At 36.2% G+C, this 19,803-nt stretch overlaps 1 protein-coding gene and 1 pseudogene across 1 annotated transcript; both read left to right on the top strand.

Annotated features, from left to right (window-relative positions):
* LOC103695526 overlaps window positions 1–2,672 on the top strand; it is a 3,010-nt pseudogene extending 338 nt beyond the window's left edge.
* A 982-nt stretch (window positions 2,673–3,654) lies between these two features.
* Window positions 3,655–19,513, top strand: LOC120110903 (signal recognition particle 54 kDa protein 2-like). Its single transcript, XM_039126874.1, has 7 exons — window positions 3,655–4,044; window positions 10,216–10,315; window positions 11,240–11,393; window positions 15,309–15,459; window positions 15,548–15,696; window positions 18,771–18,871; window positions 18,949–19,513. The coding sequence occupies exons 1-7, from the start codon at window positions 3,814–3,816 to the stop codon at window positions 19,143–19,145; spliced, it is 1,083 nt and encodes a 360-aa protein (XP_038982802.1). The 5' UTR covers window positions 3,655–3,813; the 3' UTR covers window positions 19,146–19,513.
* The last annotated feature ends 290 nt before the right edge of the window (window positions 19,514–19,803 follow it).

Here is a 19,803-nt window from a genome sequence, read left to right as displayed (position 1 = left end):
CAGGAGGGACATTGGTTTGCGTATTAAGGAAAATGAGGAAGTTTATGCAGGAGAGGTGACTGAGCTCTCCCCGGAAGAAACTGAGAGTACATATGGTGGTTATAGAAAATGTAAGGATAGGCCCTGACCATCGGCCGTAATGTGACGACTTCTACCTATGGCCTTGAGGTGAGGAAAGAACAGAGGATCGCGATCGCGATCCACTACTCCGTCTTCTTTGGAGCAACGAGACCGCAGGGTCGTAGCCGACTCCACGGGCAGTTGAACTCCCTGACTACGAAGGGATGGGCGGTGCAACCGTCCTTGGGCTTATCCATTCGAAAACCTTCCCTATAAAATTTCCCTAAACTCTCTGAAAAATCCACCACCACCAAGCATTTCTCTTCTTCTCTCCTGCCGGCGACTAACGTGACGCCACAACAAGCTCTGTCGAGCCCTTCTCCCTTCTCTCTCTCTTTCCATTTTCTCCATACACTCCATTTCGAGGCTCCTTCTCCCTATTTTGAGAACCGCTGCCACTGGCCGCCGGATGGAACCACCTTCGGCTGAGACCCACCACCTCTACTGCCCGCCGATAAGCTTTCTTCCCCCTGTTCTTTTATTCTTAGTCAAATTGAAGCCAATCTACTATGTCTATTCGGGCTAAATCGAGGACACTCTTGGTCTCTTCCTTCTCCTCGGTGTTGTTGGCCGGCCGTCGACGGGATGATGGCCTCTCGTCAAATTTGGGCCTAGTTTAGTAATTTTGGGCCCTGTTGGGTTCTCTCCATTATGGGCCAGATTTGGGCCCAATTCAGTCATTTTTGGACCTATTGGACCATGCTCGTCATGGGCCGAGTTTGGGCCTTGTTCACCCAATTAGGTTGTGTCCATCGTGGGCCGAGTTCGGATCTTGTTCATCCTGTTGGGTCGTATCTATTATGGGTCGTATATCTGTTGGGCCTTGTTCATCCTATTGGGCCGTATCCATTGTGAGCCGAGTTTGGGCTCTATTTATTTCGTTAGGCCATGTCCATTGTGGGCCGTATATTTTTTTGGGCCCTATTGGGCCCTGTGCACCATGTTGGGCCATGTCAATTATAGGCCGAGTTCGAGCCCTATTCATCTCGTTGGGCTGTGTCTATTGTAGGCAGTATATTCTTTTGAGCCCTGTTCATCCATGTGGGCCGAGTCTGTTCATTTTGGGCTGGAAAAAAATACTAGTCCCTGACTCCTTTTAATTGAGGAGGCTTAGGCTTTTCCTAATGGTTAACCTAAACCACTTGGATCAGGCCCGTGATTAGGATCAGACCAAGAGATTCTCTCTTTAAGCCACTTTCTCTCTCTAAGTCAGACTCGGGGCTTAGCTTTCTTTTGCTTAAATCTAAGTGGACTGACTTGGGCAGTCCGGCACAATTATCTGACCAAACTAATATAGGGGCATGAGGCCACTCTCTTGTAGTGTTTAATTTTATCTTCTAGAAAAATATTAAAATTAATAATATTTTAATGATATTAAATAGATGCACCTAACCTGTTTGCCTGAAGTGGGATTTAAAGTTAAAAAAGATAAGTAACATAATGCTTCAAAGTGTATTTTTTAAATTATTTAGTAAAATAATTATTAGTAGATTAAATTTTGATATATATTTTGTACTTAATTAAATGGTCAAACATGTTAATAATTATTTTAAAATTATGTTATATGTTATGAAATATGAAAAATATGACTGGACAAATTATGAAAAATCTATTTTGTATGTATATAATCTCAGCATGGCAATGATCTATTTTGGCCCCGCAAATGAAGATTATTCATTGGATCTGTCAATTTATAATTTGTGAGAAACTAGTTTCGATACTATACCACCAGTGATTAGAATAGTAGTATTTGGATACTATTGCCACCTATAGTTAATAATAGTAGATTTGGCACTTTGTGCAACCCATGCCACTGGGTTACATAGCCATAGCCTATTGATATCGGGATTCTAGCATCAGTTTTATAAAAATAATAATAAATTTCAAAAGAAAATTATGTATTATTGGTGATTTATTTTTTAGTCATTATTTTGTGCTTCAATTAAATATTTGGCATACTTTGGTCCCACTCTAGGGTATTATGTTGTTTACTAGGCTAGTATAACTCATTACTATATTTTTCTGTTTTTGAGATCCATATGCATAAATGCATAATCGCTCGGGACTTGGAAAGTGCGTTAGATTTCTGAAGATTTTTTTTTTTTCAGTTATTAGTATTTTGGATAGACTAGCTAGAATATTTAATTTGATTTATGTTATTAATTAGTACATATTATATTGAAACTTTGTAAGATTGCTTTGAATAAATTAATAATTAAATAAAATTTTATGATTTATTATTGCTTTGATATAATATGTAGCCTTGCACGCCTGTATGGTCCACCCGTAGAGGCATGCGACGTTTATTGCATTCCGAGTTCGGGGCATGATAGAAAAGCCATTAGTCATTTAATAATTGGAGTAAAGACTGTCAAAGGAACCAAGGAGCTGAGGTTGGATCCAACCATTTATGATGCTTTAATTAAGGAAAAGGTTGTTGTAGGTGATGTTATTTACATAGAAGCAAATAGTGGTGCAGTGAAGAGAGTAGGTAGATGTGATGCTTTTGCTACAGAATATGATCTTGAATCTGGCTTCTGATGGTTCATTTCCAAGTTGGGTCGCGTGGGTGGAGCTGCCTCACTCAACTTAGCTTGGTGGATTGTGGTACTTGGGTAGCTTATAACTAGAAGATCAAGGTTCCAGCCATTTTTTATGACATTTAGGTTTGATTATACTTTTGGTCCTCCAAATTTATAGGTTTTAATAAATTCTTAAACTTTTAAAAGTTCAAATTTGGTCTATATTTTTTCTCAACTATTTTATTATGGTCCTTCCTTGGATTCTGGCTACTTTCCCTTATTAGAAGTCCTTATTGGCATTAATAGGTGATTACGTAACTGATTATATGGCAGAAACTAGTTAGATAGATGATTATTCGGCCGATTGATGATGTGGCATATGGATAATGATATGGCATATGAATGATGATGTGGCACATACGGTGAAATTTTTTACCTAAAAGTGTCTGATTACTGAGTGCCACATCATCACCGATATGTCACATCATCATCCATGTACTATAAATTGTATTTTTGGTCCTTCAAGTTTCGAAAATTTTCTTATATGGTTCTTATAGTTTAAAAATCAAATGCAAACTAATATAACGAGGATAGTTAACACTAATATAAAGAGTAATATACATACATACATACATACATATATATATATATATATAAAATTATATTAATAATATATTATTATATTGTTGATTTTACTCTATCTTTAATTATATTTTTAACCTCATCTTCTTTTTCCTCCTACCTTCCACCAAAATAGACATAAATACATGCAAGGCAAAAAGAAAATCTACACCATCATGACTCGTATATAACACCCATCATACGTTATTCATCTAAATTTGTAAAATATAATAATATCTCATTGTTTGCGCAGCATTTAGTAATTTATGTTTGATAAAAGTGCGGGCAAGCTGCATTAATGTAATTTAGAGTTCGCCAGGGACCAAAAACGGACTACAGCTGCAAGTCGGCAATAAATAAGAGAGGTACACTCTAATCATAATAATCACGCGCATCGCACGTGACAATTATTTGCGTGTAAGCGAGCAGCGCTCCGAAGCCCTCCACCCTTCCTGCTTCCCACGTTCCTCCGCCTCCCCTCGGGCATCCTCCTTCGAAACTCCGATCGGAAAAGAAAAAACCCAAATCCGAGCTCCAGAGGTGGGCAAAGATGGTTCTCGCGCAGCTGGGCGGGAGCATCTCCCGGGCGTTGCAGCATATGAGCAACGCGACGATCATCGATGAGAAGGTGCTGAGCGAGTGCCTGAACGAGATCTCGCGGGCGCTGCTGCAGGCTGATGTCCAGTTCAAGATGGTCCGCGACATGCAGGCCAACATCAAGCGTATCGTCAACCTTGATGACCTCGCCGCCGGCCACAACAAGCGCCGCATCATCCAGCAGGTACGCTTTGTCCCCATTCCTATTCTTATATTTAATTATTGTCCTCGTTCCCCAAAATTTTATCCCCTCAATCCCTCTGTAATCCTTGCGAAATTCGATTTAGTTTTATTCCGAGTTTGATGTCTCTTTTACATCTTTGTACGCCGTTCTTGATATCCAAAATTGAATAATTTCGTATGCTGAGTCTGGAATTCGAAGTTGAAATATTGGTCAACCAGATAGATGTACCGCAGTTTACTGATGAAGTGAAAAAGATCCCTTTTTTGTTTTCTTTTTCTTTTGGGAATAGGGTGTACGGATTATGTTGAGGTTTTTGTTTGGAACTGTAACTCGTTTTGGGTGATGGTATATGTTACTTTGCTGCAATTTGAACGGTTTCGATCATGATTCTTTCGGCTGAATATGACTTCTAGGAAGGAAAAGGAGGGCGAATAACTTTTTGTATCAGATTGAGAAAGATAAAGGAAGGAGAGGTGTATAGTTCTAATTGAGTACGGTATCAAGAAGAAGAATGTCATAATTACACTGGGTCTCCCATGATTTCTTTTATTTAGAACTTCAGATTTAAAAAATTAAAAGAATTAATGGCTTGCCAAAAAGGAATCGTGACCTGGAAGGTTTTTTTTTGGGAGATAGTCTGAAATTGGGGATTACAAGAGGTGATGTTCTTGCAGCACTTCTTCATAATGGCTTTTCATAACAAACATTCATGATATGAGTTAGGCATGCTTTGCTGTCAATTATTGTTAAATAAATATGGCAATCTGATTTACTTGAAGATTAGACCTGAGTTTGATTAGTTTTGTCAAATAAGGGAAGGAGAAAGGATAAGGTCATTGGTCGAGGTCATGACCAAGGTTAGGAAGATAATTACATGGGATTTTCTATGAATTGCCAAAGATAACCAGAACATAAATTCAAAATTTCAGATCAGGAATTTATGAGAGATAATGGTCTATTAAGAACACCATTGTCAACCCTTTTGATCTATGCTTTTCCATAATTTGGAAGGATTATAACATGTCTAAGTTTTCTAAAAAAGCAGGAGCAGAATACAATTACTATGGTGCAAGGTTAATCACTAAAGGGAAAAGAAGGAAAAAAAGACAATCCTACTTTTTCTCTCTCAATTCGTAGATCTACAAGCTTTTAATTGAAGCATTTAGCAATTGACTAAATTCTTTAGTGCATTCTAAGAGACAATTCTAAACATAATTTGCCAAAAAACTTATGAGTGAAATACTAGCTGATGTCAGGATAATGTTACACCATATTACAAGCCATACCAAGTTACACCATATTACAAGCCTTCTTGAACTTTGTTAATTTGGCTACTTTTTAATATTTCAGGCCTTCTGTGAGCTTGGCTCTTTGAATGCCTAAGCATTTAGTATGTTGGAGGTCTTTTATCTCCATCATGGACCCTATAAAAAATTTAGTCCAATTTTTGAGATCCTGTCTTACTCTATCAAACTTGTGTCGGACCTAGGTCCATGGACAGCACTAGACTAATAAGGGAGTTAAGGGATACATGATTCCTGGGATCTTTTTTTTTTTTTTTGGTTGGGTGGGGGTGGGGGGTTGTTGGGGGGGGGGGGGGGGAGGGGGGCACTAGATGGGATCTGCTTAGCTTAAGTTTAAAGTATCAATATGACAGAACATTTTCAGGTTGAGATTATGAAGCTTGACGATGTTGAATGGAGAGACATGCTAAGATAAAGAAGAGTAAGAGTGAACAGAAAAGGATTGGTTTAACGGGTTTTTGGATCCTCATGCATTGGTATCTCTTTCCCACCATAAATATTCTTTGATGATTTTCCATGAAGAAATCCAATCTAGTCTATCTGATTTGCGAGAAGCAATGACATCTTTTAGAAACTTTGATGTGGCTCTACATCTGCCATCCACCTTTTCTTTGTGTAGTCATCTTATATGCTTCTAGTAGCACACCTAAGAAAAGTGATGCACACCCAACACAAGTGATGCCTAGCCCTTATGTTAGTCATGGGAAGATAAAAGATATCCTTGCAATGCACATTGGATGGAAAATCCTTCACAAACAGACATTTTTGTGCATGAACTCAGAAGATAACCCTGCTCATTTGAGTCAAGGGACACAATTTGTTTATTGAAAATTATGTGAATTTTGCTGTCCACGTTGGTTCTCAAACCTCAGCTTCTTTATCCTTACATGATGCCTTCTTGGATGTCGTGTTAGATGTTATTCCTCCTTGTGGTTTTCATATTGCTATTATGTCATATAGTTAGAACAGGCCAATTGCTAACATCATACAATATTTAGTCCAAACTCATGCCTTGTTTTCTTGACATCATGATCAATTCAGATTCATACCTCGTCTTATTTCTTTAGTTGGTTCTCCACCGATTCTTTCTCTTAAGTGCTATGAAAACAAATAGTACTACTTTGATTTTAAGAGATGCACTCTCTTGGTTTGTTCTCTCTTTCTCTCCCTCTAGTATAAGTATTCTCTTGTCAGTTCGGCGTACCGAGACTTTGTATGCCCCATATTGAGTCTTCGTTTATTACCAATTTGGTACGGTGTGCCTGGTACGGAGCAGTATACACTGGTATGGTGAATCTTGTTTCTCATTCTTTCTGCGAAATAAGCAAGAGCCTCATGTTGTGTTTGGCATCGTACTTTTCTTTTCAAAAAAAAAACTGAAATAGGAATTCTCTTTCTATTTTTTTCAGATTTTTGACAACAAAAACCATGTCTGGTTCACTCCTTTTTTTCCCCCTTAAACAATGGGATTTTTTTGGAGGGGAAGAGGAGGAGAGGCAACCATGAAGGTGAATGGGTTCGCCAGTAAGGGACAATGAAGGGCGGGGGAGATAGGCTGACGACATGGTCAGAGACAAGGGAGAGCTTGGTGTTGGGCGGAGAGGCTGCCAAGGAAGCAGCAAAGGGAGAGGGAGGGGGGATGGGGTTGGCAACACGGCTAGGAATGAGGGATAGCTCAGCGTCGAGCGGAGAGGTGGCAAGCGAAACTTAAGGAGCCGACACTATTGGGTAAGAGTGATGGGGTTGAGCATGAGGTCGGGCAGAAGAAGAGGGGTTGAGAGGAGAGGGTTGAAACCCACTTTTAGAAAAAAGAGGAAGTGAAAATTTTTTGCTTCCACTTTTTCCAAAAATAATGGAAGTTGTTTATAAAAATCAGAAACATGATAGCCAAACATGTTTTGTGTGTTAGATTCCATGTTTCTGCTAAAAAAAATAGGGAAAAAAAGTGCCAAACATGGCCTTAATCTTCATCTTTTTAGGATTTTTAGGTTCATGAACAAATGGATCTTTCTTCATCCTCCAAGTTGGCTTCATCAATGTTTTTCCTCACAAAATCAGATACTTGCATTTTGAGGACCACTAACATGGATGAGTTCTAAAAAGGCACCATCTTTCTTCTAATGATAATGAAACATAGCATATTGTTCTTGCAACTTCTTAATAGCTTCAAAACAAAACCATGATATTTATGTGACATGCTTTGATGTCTGTTATTGTTAAATGGATATGTTAATCTAATTCACTTGAAGATTATACTTGACTAAATTACTTCTTGAGAAACAAGGGAAAAAGTGAGGATAGGATTATTGGTCAAGGCCATAATAAAGGCTAGGAAGATAATTACATGGGTCCTACTATGTATTGCCAGAGAAAACTAGAACATATATTCAAAATTTCAGATAGAAAATATATGAGAGATAATGGTCTTTCATAAATATCATGGCCAACCAATATGATTTATATTTTTCTGGAATGTTGAATAAGGGTTCTAGCATATCTAAGTTTTCTGAAAAGAAGGTTGTAATTGCAATTACTGTGATGCAGGTTGATCACCCAAGATAACTAGAAAAAAGGGAACAAAGTAACCCTGTTTTTTCTTTTCTCTAAATTAATATATCTACAAGCTTTTAACTAAAGCATTTAGCAACCAACTAAATTCTTTACATTCTAATAAACAATCCTAACCATAATTTAGTCAAATATTGAACACAAAATAATTATCTCACTTCTGTTTGGGCTGAGCCATGCTAATTTAGTTTCTAGCCAGCTACCAGGCTTGACTTGAGAATTAGTTGGCTGCTAAATCTGGATTTGGATAGGTCTTATGGGCTACAAACTCCTTCCTAAGGTTATTGAAAAATGGGCTGGGTGGGCTGGGCCTAATTTTCTTAGGTCTAGTTTATGATGAGTCTTTGAACAATGATGAAGTAGATGAAATGATACAGATGGATAGGACAGATGTCATCGATATCCTTTTTATGGACCCAATGGAGATTGAGTCTGCTAGGGAGAGGAGGGCCTGGTTCCATGATTCACTTGGAGTCTTAGGGTTTGTTTGGTTGTAGCCTATGTTACTTCAGCACTTCATTTTTTAGGGTTTTGGAAGCATCTGCACTTCTGGACACCTGGACACAACAGGACAATCCACTTTGAAGTAATTGGAAAAAACTACCAACATTTCGTATGTCTAGAGTGACTTTTAGTCTCAAGTGCTGGATACTTTAAGTGAAGTGCTGTTATCATGTCTTTTATATAGAGTAAAATCATAGTTATCTGGACACTGTAGTTAGTATCATTATATATATATATATTGTGTAAAGTTATTGGGTTATTATCAGTTTAAGTATCTGAACATAGCTTAAGTAACCTTAAATCTATTGAAAGAACTTGTAAAGTCATGGCTATTTCATTATTTTGTTTGTCAGATGGCATTTCTCTTTCTCACTCTCTGTCTCTCCTTTCCTGTTTCTCTTTCTTAATCCAAGACACACACACACACTAGGCTGCGATGCCTGACACTATGGGATAGTTAGACACTTGAGACCTGTTCCAAGTTTCCAGGTAATACTAGTTGTCAGATTTTACTAAAACATGTTTATATAAAACATAAAATGAATGAGTTTTACAAACATGCTTGTTTACTTCCTGCAAAGCTAGTTTTGTACAAATTGGCAAGTCATAAGACTCGAAAATGAGTATTTCTCTTTCTCTCTCTCTATCTATCCTTTCCCGTTTCTCCTTCTTAATCCAAGACACACACACACACACACACACTAGGCTGCGATGTCTGACACTATGGGATAGTTAGACACTTGAGACCTGTTCCAAGTTTCCAGGTAACACTAGTTGTCAGGTTTTACTAAAACATGTTTATATAAAACATAAAATGAATGAGTTTTATAAACATGCTTGTTTACTTCCTGCAAAGCTAGTTTTGTACAAATTGGCAAGTCATAAGACTCGAAAATGAGTATTTCTTTGAGAAAAGGGCCTCCTTGTTTTTTATATAACCTATTCTTCATGTTTATTATTATTTGTCTTAAGAAACCTCACAGACAACCAAACAGCCTCCAAGAATTTAATTTACCACTTGATTGGTGAGTTTTGTGGATAACTATGGAACCTAAGCAACAAAGTTAATGCGGTATTTGTTGATTATGCAAGGAGAAAGAAACATTTTTTATCTGCTCTTTCATTATGATTTTACTATGAGGATGAATTATTGATTTTTTTTCCAGGATCCAGCACCTTGTTTCTGTTGAATGCGTATGTGGAGAAATGGTTGATTGCTTCAATAATATTACACTAGTTTGTGAGAAGTTTTTTGTTTGTTTGGCCCACTTGTTATATGATTTGGGGTTGGAGGAGAAAAAACTAAGGAATTCTTGAAGACACTAAGATGTGTCTAGTTGGAACTTATGTTTAGTAGTGATCGGACTTGCTTTTGTGGATCTTGATTGGCTGCTGTCATCGCTAGCTGGTTCTTCTTTTGATTCATTTTATTTATCTGTGATATATTTTTTACTTGTGACTGGGAATGATTTCTGTTAACTTCTTCTCCTTTTCGGATAGGACCATTCTTCTTCATGCTTCTAATAATTATTTTTACCATGTCTCCTTCTGTCATACTCCCCTGAACCATTAAAGGTTATAATATTGTTTAAGAGCTCACAATTCCACAAATAAGCAAATCATTAGTAACCCTTTCTGTGAACCTATCTTTCTGTGAAGATTTGTTGCTAATATGGCATTTTACGTATCTTGTATTGTGCTATCCCCGTTTATCTTTGTTGCTTCCGAATATGATTTGTTTTATGTTCATTTCACCTGCTATATTGTAGTAAATTTCAGAGTCGTTTCTTCTCAGGCTATCTTTAATGAACTTTGCAAAATGTTGGATCCTGGAAAGCCTTCCTTCACACCCAAGAAGGGAAAGACGAGTGTGATCATGTTTGTGGGTTTGCAAGGTAAATTACTTGGCAATCATCCAGACACACTGCATCATCATTATAGTGGAGTGGTGGTTATACCACTAAATATTTCAGATAAAATTTTATACTTAACTTCTTAAATTTCCAATCAAAATAAAAAAAAAAAGAATACCTAAGCACCCATCAGGTGTAAATGCTGGCACCCTAAAAGTAGAAGACATGACAGACCTCCGGAGTTCCTCTTTACGAAATCTTTGAATCTGTGATTGCCAGGAAGATGATACATTTTGGCCATGAGTTCTCAAGTTGGTGGTCATGTCAGAAAAATTGTGCACTACAACTTTTTGAAAACTGAATTCTTGATAATTTCTATATTCTCTTTGTTCCATAATGCCCATAAAAACAACATACAATATCATTCTTCAAATCTTTAAACCCCTTGCTTGAAACATCATGTCCCCTAATTTCCACAGGCTTGAGGGTGTAGCCTACTTAGCTCTATATATCCTTCATTGTGAATGCTCATCCGAGAAGGAGGTGACTTTTGTAAATAATGCCATTTTGTTTAAAGTATCACCATTTTTACATATTATAAGATTTATCTATATGAAGTCTGTTTGCATTTTCGCTGTATTCTTCAATACAGATACCATTTTCAATCTCTTGCAAAACTTTTTAATATCTATATTTAGACATCACCACATTAATAAGCAAAAGCTACATTTATAGTGCTCATTGTTAATAAAATGTGACATGATAAATATTCTGAATATTATTATTTTAAATTAAACAAAGTTAGGTTATAATTCTTTATTTCGCAAATATTTTTTTCTAAACCTAATTTCCCATGATTGTTACTTTCAGTTCTTAAACTTGACTTTATTTGCTGATTCTTGTTTTATTTTTTCACTTTCTCTGATTGCACCACTTCTTGCTTTGCTCTCAATATTGTGTATCCAGGTTCTGGAAAGACCACAACTTGTACCAAATATGCATATTATCATCAAAAGAAGGGATGGAAACCTGCACTGGTTTGTGCAGATACATTCAGAGCTGGTGCTTTTGATCAATTAAAGCAAAATGCAACTAAAGCTAGGATTCCTTTTTATGGAAGGTATTAGTTATTCTACTTTATTTGTAATATGTGCAAGCTATATGCTCTATATGTTGAACGACAGAATTAGGTTGGATTTATTGCATGCTGATGATAGTTCTCTAATGCCTTACTGAGTACAATGTTCAACATGTCAAGAAAATAATGAATACTTGCAAGTTAGAGTCGTCTTATATTGTTTTTTTGTGTGATCTTGGTATATAGTTGCATTTGAATACATGTTTGATTCATGTTGGCGAATCAAAATAATGAATACTTGCAATTTTAAATTGCATATATTAAAGAAATATAGGAACTAATGTAGTAAAAGCAATTTTTAAATTAATCAGAGGACATATAATTGCTAAAAGAAAAAGTTTCATGCAATAATAATTTAAACCGAAGGGCTTGTTTGGTTTGCAGGAGGTATTTTTCCTCCTAGGAATATAATTCCTGGGAAGTAGATTTCTAGAAAAAGGATGCCTAGGAAAGTACTTCTGGCATGTTTGGTTGACCATGGAAAAGTGACAAATTTCCAAAGTGCTTATGTTTGGTTGACCATCCACTTTCCTGGGAAAGTTATGTATAGGGCTCGTTTGGTTCGCGGAAAAAGAAGGGGGGAAAAGTGTGGTCAACGGGAAAGTAATGAGATGCCTCTTGTTTGGTTGGAGTTTTCGAAGGAGAGAGACAGAAAAGTTGTATTTCCATGGGAATATGATTCTCACATTTCATGGAAAAGTCTTTTCTATGAGAAACATGGGAAAGTTACTTTTCCATGAGACGGAAGTCACTCCATTTTTACTTTTTTCCAAAAAGGCTCTTCAACATTAAAGAAGCATTAAAGAGGCATTAAAGACCTAATTTTTATCAAGGGCATAATAGAAATTATACATAACTTTTCTAGGAAAGTGGATGACCAACCAAACATAAGTACTTTGGAAATTTGTTACTTTTCCATGGTCAACCAAACATGCCAAAAGTACTTTCCTACATATCCTCTTTCTAGGAATTTGTTTCCTAGGAATCATATTCCTAGGAAAGAAAATGCTTCCCGCGAACCAAACGAGCCCATAATTCCTATTATACCCTTAATAAAAATTAGGTCTTTAATGCCTCTTTAATGCTTCTTTAATGCTGAAGGATCTTTTTAGAAAAAAATAAAAATGGAGTGATTCCCGCCTCATGGAAAAGTAACTTTCCCATGTCTCTCATGGGAAAGACTTTTCTATGAAATATGGAAATCATATTCCCAGGAGAATACAATTTTTCCATCTTTCTTCTTTGAAAACTCCAACCAAACAAGAGGCATCTCATTACTTTCCCATTGACCACACTTTCCCCCCTTCTTTTTCCGCGAACCAAACGAGCTCGAAAGGAATTGCGAGTAGTTGCTTCAGAAACACATCTGTTGTTAAGGAAAACTTGAAGAACAACAATTCAATTTTCGTTGAGGTGTGGTCCCATGTATGCAATGAGATAATTCTTAGCGGGCTTTCAGCTTTTCAGTCTTGACAGAGAGAATTTAGAGTCTTATTGTGTTCATTATATGCTTTGGACAGAAGGTGCTGCATTGCTAATTCTGTTGTAATATTGAGCTGTCATACACACTAGTGTCTAATTTACCACCCGAGTGATTGAGCCTTTTGTTGCTAGCAAGGTTCGCTATCTCGGTACTGGACCTTGTTCCGGTGCCACATTAGCACAGTATCGGTATGGTATGAATGAGATTTTTTTGGCATACCGAGTATCGGTACGCCATCCATATTGGGTATTGGTACCGAACCGGTATGGTACGGTACGCTCTGTATCGTCTGGTTCGGGTCGGTACGATATACCATGGTTACTAGGCTACCGCTCCTGCTTTTTGGTATATTTAATTATTCAAGATGGATATTGACAGTGCTTTTCAGCTGGACTATTTAACATTTGATGTGCTTTCTCTTCATATAGAGTCGAAGGATGACCTGAATTGAGTGCCGATAAGGTAGAACTACCTAACAACCTATTGGCTATTTATGCTTGATAAGCCTCTCTTACATGCAAAGTTGCTGTGGTTACGAATTTGGGTACTAGTTTATAGGTCTTTAGCATGATTGAGAGCTAATTTCATAATGTTTTCGAAGCCTTGTAGACAATACGAGGACTGAAGGTGGGTTGGGCTTGGGTTGGCTTTTCCTTGGATGACCAAGGCCCAAACTACTGCTAGGCTTCAGATTGGGCCTAAATGAAGAACTTCTACAAAGTCAGGCCTGAGCCTAGCCCAGAGCCCCAAATCCTAGGTTGAGCCTGACTAGGACTCAAACTAGCTTGATTATGTTGCAATTTGCAACGAAAGAATGGAATGTCGCTGAATTGATGGTGATGGGGAGGATGGGGTTTTCACACGGCAAGATAGTGTTTGTGTCTGGGAGAGTAAGGTGGAGATGATGGGGATAGGGGGTTTTCATGCAGTGAGGCAAACTTTGTGGGCATTGTCATTACCGAATGATGGTGGTTAGATTGGTGTTGGTTGGAGGTTGTTTGCTTGAAGGAGGGAACAATGGTTTGATCTCCTCGAGTAGATGAAGGAAACTGGTGCTAACATTCGAAACTCCATGTGCCATTAGCCACAAACACGAAATTGCCAAATCTCAGTCCAAAGTGCAGCCTGACAGGCATTGTTCTGTTTTCGCCCGTTGCCAACCCTGAAAAGACCTTGAATTGATAGCCTAATATACATAAGTTTTATTGGTTATGGCTATTTCTATTGCTACTTTTCTCCATGCACAAATCTAAGAGATTTTGTAGGCATGTACTTGATGCACATAAATGACCAGAAAATCATTAGTTGTCATCAAAGATTTAACTAGAAGTGCTTTGATTTTGAGATGCCTTCTTATAATTATTGTTATATTTGGAATGCAAAGTAGTTTACAACTTCCAGAGAAAGGTACAAATTATGTCAAATGCTTGACTCTGTCATCATTAACCACCTCCATAAATCTTCAGCTAAGTGTAATTTCATGAATCAACAGTTGTATCTTCTCTAGAAGATAGGAGTGACTCATGTAACAGTTTGTCTGACATATGAAACTTGGAGGTATGTGGTGAAATTTTCAAAATCTTATTCCCTCATGCCATGTGAGTTGGCAGTTTGTTCTGACTGGATTACTATAGATAAGAGCTGCTGTGTCAAGTTGTCTTATGCTTTACCCTCTAGCCAAGCAGCATTATAACTGGATAACTGGAGGCTATCAGCTTTTGGGCTTTACTTTCCTTTGTCCTAGTATGTACATCAGCTGAAGTCCCGGTTTATTTATCAGTGATACGGGACCTTCTTCAGTTCTCCTATATAAAATAATATTATATCTGAGATCCTAATTAGGCCCATACAAGTGCTGTATGCATGGAGAATAAAATTTCACCATTTTTTAAAAAACTAAAGTGTCTCAGAGCTCTGTAAAGCTATCCATAATTGTATATTTAAAATATCTTATAATTTGATGAAAACTGTCATGGCAAAATATCACAGTTTATGGTTTCTGTGCATGAATATTTGTTGATAGCACATGGCTGATGGCCGAAGTTGGAATAAAACCTACCCCAAATGGATGAGAAAAAGTTTACTACTTTATTTTAAGTTTACTACTCATGGTTTTGCCCTGCTTTTGTTTCTATTTCTGTGGCAGTGAGCAAATCATGTTAAAATGGCACATGTAGTTGGACTATAAACTGCACATACTTTCGACCATGCAAACTTTCTTCTTCTTCTTCTTCTTCTTCTTCTTCTTCTTTTACTTTCCCCTTGTTTTTCTGAATTATATATGAGTACTATCAATTGCATGATTTTGCTTCAAATTGGAATCAGGTCAGTAGTCCTGCAACAAAGCTATAATACTCTTGGGGTCACATCACTTTGTGTTTGAGTTACCTATGATAGGTCACTTGTTTCTACAGCTACACGGAATCAGATCCTGTAAAAATTGCTGTTGAGGGTGTGGAAAGATTTAAGAAAGAAAACTGCGATCTAATTATTGTGGATACAAGTGGACGGCACAAACAGGAAGCTGCACTCTTTGAGGAAATGCGTCAAGTCTCAGAAGCAACGGTACACCTGTCATTACCTCCAAGTATACCCACTCAAATTTTATAGTATGCTGGCCGAAGTGCACTAACTTTCTTGCTTCTTGTCTCAGAAACCCGATCTTGTGATATTTGTCATGGACAGTAGTATTGGCCAAGCTGCATTTGATCAAGCACAAGCTTTTAAACAAAGTGTTGCAGTTGGAGCTGTAATTGTTACGAAAATGGACGGTCATGCAAAAGGTGGTGGTGCACTTAGCGCGTAAGTGCAGTTGATTATACTTGAACAGTGATTCACTATCTGGTTGCCTCATCTTCACTTTTTCATTGTCTTCAGAAAAAAATGACGCTTCATATATTTGTATGCTCATGCTTGCATGCCTGCACATGTACTCTACAACTCTTGATGGTTTAGTCATAGTTATATTCAGACCTTGTTTGTCTGCGGAAATATCTTGAATGCTGATTCCGGATGTTCTTGAAAGGATTCTAAAGCCAACTTTCAGAATATGTTTCCCAAAAAGATGAAGTTCGCTTTGCTGTAAGCCTGTAACTTAGTTGCAATTTGTACATACATTTAAAGAATTGTAATAGTTCATCTTATGTATAACAAGACAGGACCATAATAATCCTCTCTTAATATATTGTGCTTGGGGAGGTTCGTTGATTAAATTCATATGGCTCCTAGGGTGGAAAATGGGTTGGATAAAATCTGATCTTATGTATTTTTGTATCGGATTCGGATCGGATTTAGATAGAAATTCTGGTATTTGATCCGATTTGGATACGAATTCAGATATCTACTTGAAAATCTTGCTGGATCCTGATCCTAAATCGGATTTTAAAGAATTTTTGGATTTGGATTCAGTAAAAAATTTTCTAAAACAAACTGTAACACTTAGAAATTTGGATTTTAAAGATTTTTGGATTCATATCTGGTAAAAAAATTCCTAAAATAAACTATAACACTCAGAAATTTGGATTTTAAAATTTTTTTGGATTCGGGTCCAATAAAAAGTTCTCTAAAATAAACTGTGATACTCAGAATTTGAACCAGTGACTTTTCACTTAGATGACAAGCACTAGACCACCAGTTTATGATATGCATTTCTATTTTATATAAGTAGTTTATTTCACTTATTTATATTATTCAGGTCATTAAATAATCCTTTGATTTATATTGTAATATTTCATTATTCTTATAAAAATAAATCCTTCTCTTTTTAATGAAAAATGGAAAATGAATTTTATTTTATTATTTATGATATTTTCCAAATTTTATTGTTAAAAATATTTAAAAATATTAACAACTTCTATGTATTCCCATTTTTGCATATAATTTTTTTTCTTACAAGCTATTAAGAAATAGATAATTCAATATTAATTTTTGTTTATGATGTAATTAAAGAGGTAATAATGGTATTTGATACAAAAAGTTTATTAATATTTTATATTATATTTTATCTTAAACAATTTCTTGATTTTAATATTTTAATATAAACGCATTCGGATGGGTGATCTGGACCCTTGACCACGTCGGTCTCCATGCGGGTTTAATAACTATGCATTACATAAAAAGAGGGAGAGGAAGGCGGCGAGTAGAGAAGGGGGAGAGGTAGCATAAAAAGAGGGAAAGGGGCATGCCTCTATCCCGATTTGACCAATTTCGCTTTTTTTTTTTCTATTTTTTGCTATAGCAGAACATGGAGGAGTTAACAGGGGGTTAGCACTCTGAGATGCACACAGAATCTTGTGGCTAGGGAGTTAGTAGGGTGGGGCCCCAAATTTAGTTGGCTAAACCCAGTTTACCTCTATATATATGTATACACACACACATATACGTACATATATATGTGTTTATATATGTGCGTTCTTCATTATTTTTAAAAGATTCAAGCATATCAAATTTAAATTAATTATAGATGCTTAGATTAGTAAAATATTTTTTAATGATTTGTAAATGATGAGTTGTTGTTTGTTTTTGAGGCGAGAATTTGGTAAAAGCAACACTATTCATTTTATAAGAGTTGATATTAACATGAGATCATGTGAAAGATAATATTAATTTTTGTCACCCTTTTCTATTAAGAACAACTGAATTATCTTTACTGAATTTTGTTCATTTTTATTGAATTTTTTAAGTGTACATCCTCCTAAATATGCATAATTGCATGAATATCCTTGCATGAAGATTTCTTTTTGCGCGTCTACATGTAAGGGTATTTCTATCATTTTAAATTTAAATCGTTTATTTTTTAACGGCGTTAGATGGTATAGGTACATATATAAAAAAAAGAAAGGAAAAAAGAGGTAGACATGCAAAATAAGTATTTTATGAGGGTTATGAGGGTATTCATACAAATTTGTATATTATGGAGGCTATACATGCAAAAAATCCTATAATTTATAACCGCTTCCATATATACATACATACATACATACATGCATGCCTACATACCTATGACATACATGCATAAAATCTATATACATATATATTTATGTATGTTTGGGTGCACATGCGCTTTATTTGTGTGCATGTCATCTTGTGATAAACTTGTGCCACAATTTTAAGGTCATGCAAGTTGAATGCCCATAAGTAGCATGATAATCTAGTACTGTATGGATGCAAGCTCGTACAAGCAGCGACTTTCCATCCGTAATGAGCATGCAAGTAATTCATCCTACTAATCTATACCGGAAAGAATGGAAAAACAAATAAAACCGGAGTTTTAATCCAAAATAAGCATGAAGGTAATTCACCCTGCTAACCTATGCCAGGAAAGAAAAAAGAAAAGGAAACAACATGCTTGTCCTTGAGGAGGCATTCTTTTTGATGGGTCAATGGTCATCTAGGAAGTATGATAACAACTGATGCAGAATGATTAGTGATGATTCTTGAGTTTGCAATGCAAAATGAGAACCAACCTTGATAAAGAAGTGGGACTCATATTCTAAGGAGGAAATTATATCTCTGTTCAAGAGGTTAATAAGAGTAGATGGTAACTTAAAAGGAGTCAATGGGCTACTTATAAAATAACAAATGATAAACTGCTTGGTGGTTTTGTAAATGTTAACTATGGAGAATAAATTATATTGGATGAAAAATAAAGGCAATGATTCTATTCGACTGATGCCATCTGATAACTACCAAGTAGATCTCTTTTATTTGCTATTTGCTTATCTTATTTATTTTCTTTGTTCTTCTACATTTAACTTCTCATTTTGAGTTAATAGTTTCTTTTTTTGAGATACATGGGTTTTATTTTTACTAATAATGTATAATCAGAGGCTAATCTTTTAGCTAAAATATTATATTATGCCTTGTATTATGTGCAGGGTTGCAGCCACTAAAAGTCCAGTGATATTTATTGGAACAGGAGAGCACATAGACGAGTTTGAAGTTTTTGATGTCAAACCATTTGTTAGCCGTCTTTTAGGTCTGCTACGACTGCTGTTTATATTGCAATCTTTACATTTTGCTGGTTAACATACTCATGGGCGGTGCTATTTCTAGGCATGGGTGACTGGTCCGGATTTATGGACAAAATTCATGAAGTTGTACCTACTGACCAACAGCCCGAGCTTCTGCAAAAGCTCTCAGAAGGAAGCTTTACTCTACGACTTATGTATGAGCAATTCCAGAACATACTCAAGATGGGTCCTATAGGCCAGGTTCAACTGTGCTATTTCTGCCTTTTACGGTCTCTATGAAAATAATGCTTCTCTCTTCTTTATACTGCATTGCTCTTCTATGAGTTGTTGATTATCTTATTTGAGCATCATGAGGAATTGTGTGTGTGTGTGCATGTGCGTATGGTGCTGCTAATTTGTTCCCAGGGAACATCCAGTTTGATTGTTCCTGGAAGATTTCCCATAAAAATTGAACTTTCTATAGGTAACTATGGTAATTTTCCATGCCGACATCGCATGATATTTTATAGGATTTTTTGCATGTATACTCTCCTAAATATATGAAATTGCATGAATACCTTCGTAAAATTACTATCTGCATGCATATCCTTCTTTTTTTTTTTCTTTTTTCTATGTGCCAGTACCATCTAATGTTGCTAAAAAATAAACGGCTTAAAACTAAAATGACTGAAATACCTGTAGGGGTAGATATGCAAAAAAAAAGTTATACTGGTATACACGTAAATAGCAACTTTATGAGGGTATTCATGCAAAAAATATATTTAAAAAGAGATCAAAACTTGGCTGGTACTTGCTAAGTCTTTTATGATTCAGTTGGATTGACAAATCAAAAAAAGATTGAGCTACATTGCTAATTTTCTTTTTTAATATCATGACTCGGTCAAGTTGAAATATTAGGTGATCATTTTGGTAATGCTATTCTCCATTTGATTTTGAT

Source organism: Phoenix dactylifera, chromosome 5 (genome assembly GCF_009389715.1).
Source record: "Phoenix dactylifera cultivar Barhee BC4 chromosome 5, palm_55x_up_171113_PBpolish2nd_filt_p, whole genome shotgun sequence".
NCBI classification, from domain to species: Eukaryota; Viridiplantae; Streptophyta; class Magnoliopsida; order Arecales; family Arecaceae; genus Phoenix; species Phoenix dactylifera.
Note: the sequence above shows the minus strand (reverse complement) of the source record. Positions and strands in the feature narration are given on the sequence as shown.